The 13,395-nt window shown below is 40.3% G+C and overlaps 1 protein-coding gene across 1 annotated transcript in view; it reads right to left on the bottom strand.

Annotated features, from left to right (window-relative positions):
- Window positions 1-13,395, bottom strand: part of itfg1 (integrin alpha FG-GAP repeat containing 1) — a 155,388-nt gene that overhangs the window by 7,811 nt on the left and 134,182 nt on the right. Inside the window, exons 15-17 of the mRNA XM_082526686.1 lie at window positions 10,436-10,560; window positions 5,321-5,403; window positions 4,378-4,495 (exon numbers count right to left, since the gene is read on the bottom strand). Coding sequence (XP_082382812.1) covers window positions 4,378-4,495; window positions 5,321-5,403; window positions 10,436-10,560 — 326 coding nt within the window. The remainder of the gene's footprint in view (window positions 1-4,377; window positions 4,496-5,320; window positions 5,404-10,435; window positions 10,561-13,395) is intronic.

Here is a 13,395-nt window from a genome sequence, read left to right as displayed (position 1 = left end):
TAGGGAGCAGATTGATTTGATGTTCTTTCCTTTGGATAACCAATCCACTGGGCTGTGCTGCTGTCCAGGCCTGGTTTAATTGACTGTCCTGGGGATACTACCAATAGTCATCCTGAGGCTTGAATCATCATTAAGCAGCAGAGCATTGATTTGTGTCCATCTAAAGGGTTTTCTGACACAGTGGGCTGGTCTGTGTCCCAAACCAGGTGGAAAACTACAGTGATGCATACTGAAGTCTCACAGGGCTTTAATGTCAGCTAATTAAGTCTGGCCTGCATGATGATGAGATTGATTAAATTCTGCTTCATTGGTTTTTTCTTTCCCACAATTTGTTTAAAGGGGACCTTTCCTCAACTTGTGTCATTTATATACTGTTGCAAAGGTTGATTCTTGCATTAAACATGGCCGAAGTTTCAAATAATGAGGTCAGTGTATGTGAACCTAATCCCTGGGAGACGAACACTCAAAAAGCTCTGTTTCAGGCAGTTGCTCTACTCTTAGCTCTGTGCATGAGATAGGATATCACTAATATGGTAATCTCAAACACATAGCTCGCTGGCTTTGTGCACAAAAGACTTACCAATCTGGTCAGAAAATCTTCTGCTTGCTACGGGCAGCCAATTGCAATAAAATTGGCTTTAAAGGAAGAGGACAGCTATTTCAGACAAACCAATAGGCTGAACCATAGTGAGATACCATATATGTAAGATAAGACATACCTCCCATATTTGAGCCACACGAGCTGTGAATCATGCAGATCGACTCTAACAAAGTCCAAGAATAAAAATATGGGGTTCAAAATGGTTTAACAGGTGCCTTTAAATACTTGTTTCTTCTACTTTCTGGAATATAGTCATATGGACTTCTTCATATCCCTAGCTAATATTGCATTGAACAGAAGTTCACAGAATTTGTGTAAAAGCCCTGTTAGCTGGTTAGGCTGGGCAACGTGTCTTTGCCCTCATGCTTCTGCCCTCTGCCTGACTTTGTTATTAGAAGAGCAAATACCAGAGGCGGCGGTGCAAACACACAGAAATGCCAAATGTCAATCAGCCGTCTCGCCTTGACCTTAGCGGATGCCCCGCATAAAGGAGATGGGAGAAGATGAGATATAAGAAAGAATGTTAGCAGCTTTTATATGTGATTTACCTTCAGTGTTAATTCTCTGGGTGGTGAAGGAGGTTACACCACATTAGCCAGTCAGTTCAGCTGTGTGTCTTCAAGTTATCAAGGCCAGACATATAGTCCAATTCAAATCAAATTTATCTTTAAATTGTGTCAACCTGAACAACCTGAAGGGTATATACCGACAAGACACTGGAGATCGTCCTCAGATAGAGTCAATGCTGTTTAGCTTTAGGGACAGAAGAACGCTGTGGGTTTAAAACACTGTTCACCAGTTAAATTAGAGACAGCTGCAGTTTGATTTATGGCAGGAAACTGTTATGTGCAGATGTATGTAAAAATAAATGTTGCAAAGTGAAAAGTGTTATTTTCTTTCTAGAAGTAAAAAAACAAATCCATGTTTTCAATGGTATAAATGACAACTGTAAAAGTGTAGCTAAACAAAGATAAGTCATATTAAAAATTTTGTGCAAGTTAAAAATTACCCACTCATGTCTGTGTTTAGAGTGGCACATTTGAACTGGGTAGATCTGAGTTTTATTGGAATCCACTGATATTACTCTCATATAATGGCGAATATTGATTAGAAGGCATCTGGCTGCTTGCTACAGACCTAATGTTAACTTACTACTAATAGCCTGCTACATTTTAAAGAAAGATGGTGAAATGTTCCTTAAGCATGCTGCCCTGCATGTCAACCATTTCATTATACTTTGGGATTTTGCTCTTTAGATAGATTTAAGTTGCCCTTTCTGTGAATTTGTCTCTAAGCTGTACAGACACTCTAGCCTCCTGAATTTGCACCCAAAATGTTTCTAAACACAACCTTCATAATTCTTGGGCGGTACAGAGGTAACAGAAAAGTAAAAAGAAAACAAACAACTGCAAAGGATAATTTTTTCACAGCACTTTTGTATTTGGTGTAACATGGTAGATAATTGGAATTTCTACTTTTCAAATTGCAGCCTTGGCAGATTTGCATGGGATAAACATCACAGACTACCTCTGCAAATATTCCAACTGCACAGAGTTCCCCAGGTAGTACTAGTCAAGTGCAAACACGGCTTAATTCAACTGTGACTTCCAAGGAGCATTTCAATAAGAACTTCAATCACTGAACCTGAAGTTCTGCTGCATGCACAGTGGAAGCTCAGGATTATGCACAGTGGAAACCTGATAATGCACTTAGTAATCTGAATCAAATGAGTTTTCATATGCATTGTGAATGTTGGATGCCTCACCAATGTGGTGAAGTGTTTTGTTCTGAATTGAAATGATGATGAGTGCGATGTTACATATTTCGGTGCATTTGAATAATATATTCCTGTGCTGCTTCTAATCTATCTAATCAAAGCCTATCATGAGTTTGCAAGTACTATATGATATACCACCATATTATTAAACCATTAAGAAAATGTTACTGAACTGCATGCTGCGGAAATGAGAACTCTGAAACGAGTAGTCAAAAAGGCCAAAAACCTTTCTGGAACTAGTAACTATTACTCTTATTAGGGGTACAGTGGGGGGTAGTGAGACATTTTTGATTACTGTGACTAGTCAGCCTATGGACACCACAGTGTTCAAAGCCAAATATATTGTTGGTTTATGACTGACAACCGCTTCCTTCCTTCTTTCTGTGAGAACAAGACAGAACTGAGTTGAATCTGTGGGCTACTCAACAACAGTACACACTGGGACTGAACATAACAGAACTGAAGTGAAATGTGTGTAAAAGTGTCCAACGTAGCCACTGTCTGAGCTTTTCATGCTGTTCTTTTGATGTTTGGTAAATGGACGGGTACTCATATAGCCTTTCTACTCAGTTGAGCACTCAAAGCGGTTTCTTACTACAAGTCTCATCCACACAAACATTCATATGCTTTTATCTACGCCTAAGTGCTTTCTGGCATTGACACAGTCTGATGGATGCATCAGGGGCAACTTGGAGTTCAGTACCGTGTCCAAGGATACGTCAGCATGTGAACTGAAGGAGTTCGATTGGTACCAGATGTAGACATGGTTAACATCTAGCTTTACTGGGTGTATGTGCTAACTGGGATTCAAACTCCAACCTGTTGTTCCAAAAACTAATGTCAATACTATACTGTCCAACTTTCAACCAATCAGCATTTGACGTATGTACAGTACGATTCATGTTGAGCTAAGCATTTCTGCTTTTTTTTTTGAAGGGCTGCACCCAAGCACGTTTAAGTAGCTTGTGTATAAACAGAATCGTAAATAACCTTTAAGAGTGAAATAACCGTTTTCTTAATTGCATTCCCCATTTCCTGCTCTTGCAACATAGCTTTCATCCACACACTCATCACTCCTCCCATCCACCTGAGCCTGCTAGATGTATCTTGTGTACGTAGTTTGGGCACCAGCCATGCTTATTTATTTATTTTTATCTTTTTGAATTTCGCATCAGCTCAGATGAAGCTGATGCACACACACCCACGTTTCTAAAAAAGAGGGCAATTAGAGCCCTTCTGTGTGTGTAACCATGCTGCATGTCAACCTGAGTGAAGACGCGCACACACACACAAACACACACACAGGAACACATTAAGTGCACATGGTCTCACGGCAGATGGTTTGGAGAAGATGCCAACAACTTACTGCACTGCTCAGCCCAGCAGACTGTGTGTGTGTGTGTGTGTGTGTGTGTGTGTGGATGAAAAAGGAAACAATCCAGAAAAAAAGAGAACATTTGCGATAATTTGTGTTTGTGTCTGAGTGTCATCAACCCTGCTATGATGGGATACATTTTTCTGAGACTGTGATGTGTGTGTGTGTGTGCCTCCATTAAAAAAAAAAGAAAAAGAAAACAGTTTTTTTTCTTCACCGGAGGTGGTGAAGAAAAAAAACAAAACCAAAAACATGAAAACATGCATCGACTCCCTGGAGAGCACATTTATGGCGGTAATGAACAGCAGATCTGCCGTGCTGAAAGGACAGAAGAAGGCAATTACAGCTGAACGTCCTTCCAGGTTGTGACCCCGAGAACGAGAGAGAGAGAGGTAGAGCGAGAGAAAGAGTGTGTATGTGTGTCTTGGTGGGAGGCGAGAGGACTACAGGACAGGGACAGTGAGACCCATCTGCTGCTGGTTGTGACCAATCTGCTCTCTCTCTCTCTCTGTCTCACACACACATACACACACTCACACTCTGAAGCAGTAAATCACCAGGAAGAGGCCAACATTAACTACAACACGCTACTCTGTGTCTGTGTGTGTGTGTGTGTGTTCTGACCTTCTCTTGCCAATGAAGGATCCCAATAATAACAAGGATGAAGACACACACGCCGATCAGTGCGATGGCCGTCAGCAACACGCTGTTGCTGGGAGTAAGGTACAATTTAGCGCTCCAACTAAGAAGAGGGAGAGAGAGGGAGGAAGAGAGACAAAGAAAGATTGCCATATGCTGTTTTATGTTTTGCCATAGTTTTATCTGACAGAAAAACAATGCAATTACCAAAATGCTGGACATTAGCAGAGACTGTGTTATGTTAAAATAAATAAACGAACAACTCTTTCACTTTCTGGTCATACAGCTGAACAGAATGAAAGACTGCGCTCTCTCTAGTTTCTAAGAACTTTTATGTATTTCCAGAAATCCAGCCACTTTGATGTATTAACTTTATCTTCATCATGATACATCTTGCAATCTGTTAGCTTGTACTTTGTGTGAAAAGACTACCAAGGCGCCTGTTTTCATATAAACAGTCAGTTAGTCTGATTTCACTTGTGGTGTATATGTAGGTATGTGTGCGTTGGCAAACATGCAAGTATTATGAGCCTATCGAGGAAAGTGCATGTGTGTCATTGTTTGTCTGCGATGACTAGCCATCTGGAGCTCCTCCTGGGTTTTCAGCTACATGTGAATAGCGTCATGATAACATGAGGACACATGCTGCGAGGTAATAGCGTGTGTGCGTGAGCATGTTTTCTCACTTCTGGGTATTGTTTTGTGAAGATATACCACAGAGACGCTGTCTGGAGCGATCTGAGGGTAACATTAACTCGAATATGCCAGCAAATGACATCAGGCGAGGCGGTTAAAAGTGTTGAATAGTGTCCATAGTAACAAATGTTAACAGGTTCTCTGAGCAAATTATATGACTGTGAACAAGGAAAGCAGCCATTTGTGACCCGTCTATATTGTATTATATCTAGAGGTGTAAGCGTTTATGTACCTGCGGGGTGTATCATGTGGGAAAGGCATGACAATAAGTTGAGAGTTGGGAATGATGGCCGTCCACTCCTTGTTCCTTATCTCCTGAAAAGAGAAGAAAAACACATTAACTGATTATCTTTATTCACAGTAATACATTATAGCAACCATATGTGCAATACAAGCAGACTGCTTTAAGATATGCACACACCGACACAATATGTATGTTAAGCCCTTCGAGGCAGAGTAATGGGTCTCATTCTTAGCTACTGTGGACTTGCTATTTTAAGCCGTGTGTTTCAGACATAGATAACCTACTACTTGAAATAAATTACCCAGGCTATGGTGAATAAAACCCTTTTTTTTCTTTATTGTGAGTGTGGTACATATGGCCGGGTGTATTTGCATGTATGATAAAGGATTTCTGTGGCAGTTTGTGTGCGAGCGCAGCCTTCTGGAGAAGTCAGTCTCCGTCTTGATGAAATTCACATGGTCTTTTCATCATGTAACGCATCACATCGCAGCAGCAGAAAGGTCTGCTTTGAAGACTGAATTTATGGGAGTTGAAAGTTAGAACACACATTAAAAGTACATACAAAATTCTAACTGAAGTCAATTATTTTGACAAAAATCTCCAGTCCAGTAATGACTCACTACATCACATTTGAAGACTGCAGCTTGAAAATTTACAAGTTAGAGATTCAGAATTACTATTAAGTAAGATAAGTAGTGTTTTTGAATATTACCACTTCAATTTAGCAAATTCTGGAAAAACAAAAGTATTTTATGTTAATGATGTCTTGTCTCCTGTGTTTCATTTACAACTTGAATGCTCATGTTTACTGGTTTCTTTGTTTGGTATTATATCAACAGTGATTATATTAACACTGAGTGTCCACAGTGGCAGGGATACTGCTTTTAAATTATGATACATTCCTAGTTTACCCAAATAAGAGTTTTGCTTTATATTTCCTGATTAGATCTCGACTCATTTCTGTGTAGGCGAGGGAAAGACAGTGTTTGACAGACAGATCCCTCAGGCTCATCTTAAAGCTTATTTTAGTTTGAGATGTTTTAGTGTCAAAAGCTCTTGTTTGCAGGAACACTCTGAATATACTAAAGTACTTTTCTTGTGTAGAAGCTGCTCAGTGCAACCACAATCTGACCTGCTGGTCACTGAACAGCTTCCCTGTACAGGTAGGGGTACAGGTCTTACAAAAGGACACCACAGTGGCGATAATGAGGACAAATGGGACATACTGTCCAATTCTTTTTTTTTTTTTAAGCCTTTTTTCTGCCTACATTTGTAGACTGGAGCAGATAACTTACACTTTACTATGATTTTAAAGCATTTAGCCACATTGCCTGATTCAAAATTTAAATGCAAAAATGAAAGCCTGAAAGGTTAAGCAGGGCCGTTACATGCAGGTATCATGAAAATAAGCAAAAGTTAAAACAGTATGATGAATATATTGAACCTCATAGTTATGCATGAAAGCAGATTAGATTTCTTTTTTTAATTAAGACAACGGTAATGAGACATATGTACAAGAAAAAAACCCAACAAATTTACAAAGAAAAAATGATTTTGCTTTTACAGCAAGAAACCATATTGTATATTTGATTGTATACTAAAAAGGTGGCAAAACCTCATCACGCCACAAACATCCCTAATTACTAAATACTGCAATCATTTTTACCTTGTTAGCTCAAAGAGTAGGAGAAAGGAAGCCTGGTTTTAGCCTAGAAACATCAGGCTATGACTTGGATTTGAACGAGGAAATCGCTTCTCTAAAAGATCTGCAATTACAGAGTGCCTTTTAACTTTCTGCAAACCACTTTCCACTGTGTCCTTGCCAGAACAAGTTCAGTGTCTTGCACATGAATACTTTGGCACGAGAAGGGGCAACCCGTTTACCACACGAGTTAATTATGCCTTGCAAAGTGAATAAATGAGGCTACTTTGCAAGAGGAAAAAAAAGAAATCTTTTATATTGGGGAATATCTAAAGTTCTGAGACGGTTAAGACAGACTTAACATAACTGCAGAGTTTACAAACATTTGCTTGGAGAACTGTTTGACAGCAGCTTGACTCTGCATAAGTTTCAGTTTCATTTTTAGTTGTTTGCTGCCTTAGGGCTCAGCAACTAGTGGTGACATCTGACATGAGACTGACACAGGCCGTATTTAGCATCTTTATAAAACAGGGCTTAGGTTTCTGGAAAAGCCCAGTGTAGTCGTCTGTGTCTGCTAGCGTTCTTATCCATATTATTCTGCTTTAAGAGCCTGCTCAGGCAACTGGGGTTGTTCTCTGGCTCATAATGGGTTAAGAGCGCAGTGGTATAAATAGGAGAAGGGGGCAATATATTAATGATTTAAAGGCTGTAACTATACTCGCAGTTCAGAGGAAAGAATTCCAGTTCTACGTTTGGCAGAATCTGTAAGTGCCACTGCTCTTTAATTGTGACTCCTTTCTTCATCAATTGGAAGGAACTACATCTTGCTATTTTGAATAAGCGTACAGCAACGGCATTGCTTTTTACATAACAAGCACATTCTAGCCGCCAGCCATTGTCGCTTAGCTCTTGGAAAGCACTGCCGTTGGTGCGGCAACTGGCGGGGGAGCAGAGCTGGAGACGAGTCAGCCTCCACTACCGCTGCCTGGGAGCAGATCCGATCTGGCTGTTTGGAAGAGAAAAGTGTTCCTAAGTCTTCAGAGAGAACGAGAGATACTCTGGTTCAAAGCCAGGAAAACTGGCACACTATGGAGAGTGAGAGAGACAGATACAGAGTTAGAGGATGAGGAAGACAGAGAGAGAGAGTGAGAGTGACAAGTAGGGGACTGATTAGTGAAGTAAACCACTTTGAACAGCAAAGGGAATCCCCTGGGTGGAAGATAAGTGAACAGGAGGACTGAGACTCACAGAGAAAGATGAGGAGGGGTGAATAAATGAGAGGACTGATTGGACAGAGGGAAGAAGATATCCACTAAGATTCTACAAAACATCGCCTTCTGCGAACCAGCGGGCAGAAACTCTCTTTGTGCTGGAGAAAGTGTAAAGGGCACAGCAGGGGAGACAGGAAGAAAACAGGACAGAAATAAAGATTGAAACAAAACAAAAATGAGAGACAAGCAGATCAAGAGAGCTGGCAAACAGAAAGAGCTAAATAAGCCGACTGCGCAGGGTGGCGTAACGATCAGATTTCTAAACCTTCGCCTCTTTTCTCATTACAGGTAGATTCAATGGAGGTACTCCACTCCCCAGTCCCTCTGGACACCAAAGAAAAAACTACTCTGCATAATAGCGCACATCTTTAGGCATTAATTAATTCACACTGTAAAAGGGACAAGAGAGGAGGAAAAATGAGGGAAAAAGGATTGCATTCCTTTGCATGGGAAAAAGGAGGGTGTGGAAAGAGGACAATAACGCAGTTTGTTTGTGATGAGTGTTCCCGGTGCCCTATGCTGTCTGACTAGCGGACTGAGCCATCTGCAATTCTAATCAGCTGTTCAACGAAAACCTTGGTACCACACAGGAGGGAAAAGGGGCCCTGTCGTGCCTAATATTCAGAGTGACAGTGCTACGTTACAGAGAGAAAAAGAGAGACGGAGACGAAGGCGGAGAGAGCTGAACTGAAGAGAGATGAGATTAGAGGTAGTGAAGAGTAGAAATATAGACAACGAATAGATAAAAACCATAAAATAAAACCAATTTTTTATTATTACTATACTGATCTGTTGCCGTATGACAGGAATCACATATGTGGTTGATTCAGAGTCATTCATAAACAGTCATTTAGCTGGTTGCTCAGCAAAGATGTGTAGAAGTAGTAAAAAAGGAAGCCATTAGCATTTCTATTTCAGTGGGAAGCTCGCTACACCTTTATTAATTCCTCTGTTGATGTCATCAATCATCCCATACATTAAAAAGGAGCTGTGTAATCTAGCTTCCGTAAAGCATCAATCTGTGTCACATAATTCTCTCAACCTTTATTTACTTTTTAGTCATTAAATGGGCAGGGAAATCTGATTTTCTTTCACCTAGATTCTACTGCGCAATCACGCCTCTAGTGAGATGTGGGTGGCAAAATATGCTTTTTCAAGTCAAATCATTGTTTATGACACCGGAGAAAATATTGTCCTCATTAAGCAGGAGAAGCAGAGGTAAATAAAATGTGAAAATCCCTACAAAAATAAAACTGCTGGCCTGTGTTTAGGTGAATTATACATAAATCAAACCAAAGACTTCCAGTAAAACTTGGAGAGAAAAAAAGTAGTAACTGTGAGATTGTGAAGATGTCATAGTTTTTTTTTTTAAAGCTAAGATGCATGATAATTCATTTTTATATTTTATTTTTATATTTCAAGCATAAAAGCTATAAAATGTACAGACTAACGTCTCTCTTTCTATATTTATGAACTAACGTCAACAGCAAGCAAACAGTTGTGTTTATGTCATTTGGCAAACAAGGTATAAAATAGTTCCTTGCATAAACTACTGCTTTAATTAAAGAAAAATCTCAACCAAGCATTAAATGCCTTTGCAAGATTAGGGAGATACTGTAGTCTCTGTTTACCTCACTTTCTAATTTGATAAGAAAGTATGTGGAGGGAAATCCCTCTACTGAACCTTCACGAAACACCTTTCAAACTAATCTCACAATCCCTGGAAGAAATGTGCTACATCAAGCATCATCATGAAAAATGCTGGAGCAGTTGGAGAAAAACAACTTTTTTGCTCTCCGCTTATGACTTACAAAAAGTGCTTCAATTGCTCCCTCCATTAATTCATCCATCATTTGATATTTTCTTGGAAGATTTTCTTGTTTTTAAAACCACGATTCCGAGGCTCATTACAGAGACATTCAATGTCTTAGTCAGGCATGCCGTACACTGTTAAATTCAGGACACGTTAAGCTGCTCAGAAATGACTTAATCTGGCATTTGACTACAAGTGTTGTATTTTAAATCACTTTGCACCTGGGGTTGTAAAAGGCTCATTTTTTTGCACAACTTTCCTTCCTTTTGCTATTTGCTGTGACATAAGCTCTGTAAAGGAATCTTCCTCAGACATTCTGTGAGACCATGAACCCTGCAGCAGAAGTACTGGCAGTTATCTCGGTAAAATTTCCTCACCGTCTCTCCAGGCTGCCGGGGGATGCCGACGAAAAGGTGATCCAGGAAGTTGGCGCTGCGTCCGAGCCCCAGTACAGTGTAGGGCAGCTGGAGGGAGAAATAAGCTGACTGGCTTAGCTGACCAGCTACAGGAGGGAAGACAAAGAAAAGACAAGTTTGCCATCAATGAGGTATTCTTTTCAGCAAACACTAAAACCAAGTCAGAATATACATTAAAATATGAATGTATTGCCCTTGAATGTACAAGCAAGCATGTGCGGTCTCCAGATGCTGAATCATTATGACTCTACTGCCACCACAGTTAACATTTTTGCATTAATTAATTCTTTGGAAAGCACTCGAGAGAATGAAATTTGGTACACTTGCCAGTACAACTTTGTACTTCTGGCTGGTCAAGTCTGAAATTTATCATGAAAATACTTGGGGGAAAAAAGCTATATCATAATTCAGTAATCTATGAGATTCAACAATGTGCAAAAAGAGTGCAGCAAAAAGTCTTTAAAGAGCATTATTATAAGCAACTATAAGCAGTGCAGAAAATATAAACAGAAATTAGTGAACATTCTTGATACAAAGGAATCTTCTGTTGGGCTTTTTAAGTCTTAGGCTTTGGAATTCATGTACTTTAGAAGTTACTTTCAAACACGCCATCCATCTTAATACTGCCAGACCACAAGCCCCTCCCTTCCAGTGACACTGCCCAAATGTTAGCAGCATCCCTAAGAAGGACACTGCACCTTAAAACACCACAAAAACTGTGCAGGAATGACAAGAGGCAAGACAAAGGAGTTGATTCGGCCTCCAAACTCCCCAAATTTAAGCGTACAAGTACCAGAACAAGCCCGATCGACTCGCGACACCAAAAGGTTCCATTTCCGCCAACATCTTGGTGTCTGACAAAGTAGGAAACCTCAAAACGATTCTGTATCCAAGATCATTACAAGGTGTTGGTCTGGGATGGGTGGGAATGAGACACAGTGTAACATCTGAAGTCAAGTCAAATTTGTTTTTCGTATATTTAGAAACAACAAAGTGCTGTAGATTCCAGGAACGATATAAAGAACATTAAATCAACAACTTAGACTTCATCACTGGGCTCATATAATGTAAAACCATGTGCTCCAACCAAACCTATCCTGAGCACGACTGTTGATGACAACATGAATACGTACGAGTAACCATAATAAGAGGAATGAGAAGGAAATACACAACCAGAGCGACTGAGCCAGAGGGACTGCAGCATGAGACCTTGTGTTCTGACATGAAGCAGCGTCATAAAAGATACAAATCAGAGAGACACCTGAGGCCAGTGCAACACCTCTCTCTGTCTCTTCACCCAACCTCCCTCCTGTAATCTCTCCCCACTCACTTAATATTCTCATCCAATCCTCACTATTGTGTTTCCTCCTTTCTGCTCATCTCTCCATTCCTCTCTCTTGATACATCACTCTGATTTGGCCTTTTGCTTCCCCTTTCTCTCTCTCTCTCTCTCTCTCTCTCTCTCCCCTTCAGCTGCTGTATCTCGCCCACGCCACCCAACTCTGCCAAGTGCAGCCGACATAAATCAACCTCTATGTGGTAAACAAAGAGAGGGAAGGGGAGAGAGAGAAAGATGGAAGAAGAGAAAGAGAAAGCCTTGAGGCAGCCAGTGATCAGAACTAATGTGGATGGACTGCGTATTGCAGGCCAAGAGAAGCACAACAGCTATGCTTCTCTCTTTATTTTCTTTAATCTATGCCCAACCTCAGTTTGTCCGGTTCATTTTGGCCACCTGCAGTAAGGTCCTGTCAGTCCACCTGACTGCAGCTAAATATTTCTCTTCTTAAAAGCTGTTCCTTGCTGCACAAATAAAGCTGGCTTTTTACCTCAGGAACACTGCAGGGGTACAAATTGACCAGCCAGCGGGTGAAAGTATCTAGTAGCTACTATATGGTTTTAGTGCAATGAAAGCCTGTCCTTGATGCTCTAATGTCCACTCTGTGGCTCCAGTTAGCATGGAAGCTCAATGAACACCATTGACTTTTGCCATCTTCAATCAAAGAAAGCTTTTCAGCCGTGTCTATTTATGCCTAAATTTCTCTCGCTTGTTATTGGTCTATGCATTTTATTTTCACAGCTTTTTAGCACAGGGATGCGGTTTTCTGAAGAGGCAGTGTAATTGCCTTAATCACACACTGCACATGGAGAGAGACAGACGATGGATGGTCAAAAATATTGGCTGTTTCCAGGAGGAGCTGGACACTTACCTGAAGTACAAAGACAGAGCTTTTATGAGACATTGAAGCTGAATCCTGGGGTGTCTGACATTTACTGAGGTGTGCGCGCATGTGCGTGCATTTGTGTGTGTGTTAGGGGAATTCACCAGATCAGTAGAGTGGAAAGCTGTGTACTTCTGCAATAAAATTTGATTTATAAATGCTTTTTACACATAGCAACATCATCATACCAGGGATAAAAATGTTTTTCAATGGGTCATTCAGTTGACCACTTGATCCAGCCTGAAATAGCTCAAAAACCATCAAACAGACTGGCAAAAATTGACTATAATATACTACAGACTGTAAGACAATGGATCATGACTATGTTGGCGATTCTGAGACTTTTCATCCTACCCCAGCTGGTTAAATTTACATGTGCATTACATTTAAAACATGTGGACAAACACAAAATCCAAGTTTACCAAAAGTAGTTTTTCTGGCAACTACAAAGAAAAGTTGAGGATGTAAAAGGAGAAATAAATAGCAACGACGCTTATAGCGACCCCAAGTCCTGATTGATCAAAATCAGAATGATGGTGTTTCAAGATAGAGTACCTTTGTTGATATCTACAGAAACTGGGGCAACAAAAACCTCAACAACAACAGAAATGGCATCTCTGAGTAAGAATCTGAATGATTTGAATTAAAAAAAATAAATAAAAATTCTTGTCAATTGCTACTTTTGTACCCACACATAAATGT

Source organism: Aulonocara stuartgranti (assembly GCF_965226115.1).
Source record: "Aulonocara stuartgranti genome assembly, chromosome: 1".
In the NCBI taxonomy this organism is placed as follows: domain Eukaryota; kingdom Metazoa; phylum Chordata; class Actinopteri; order Cichliformes; family Cichlidae; genus Aulonocara; species Aulonocara stuartgranti.
Note: the sequence above shows the minus strand (reverse complement) of the source record. Positions and strands in the feature narration are given on the sequence as shown.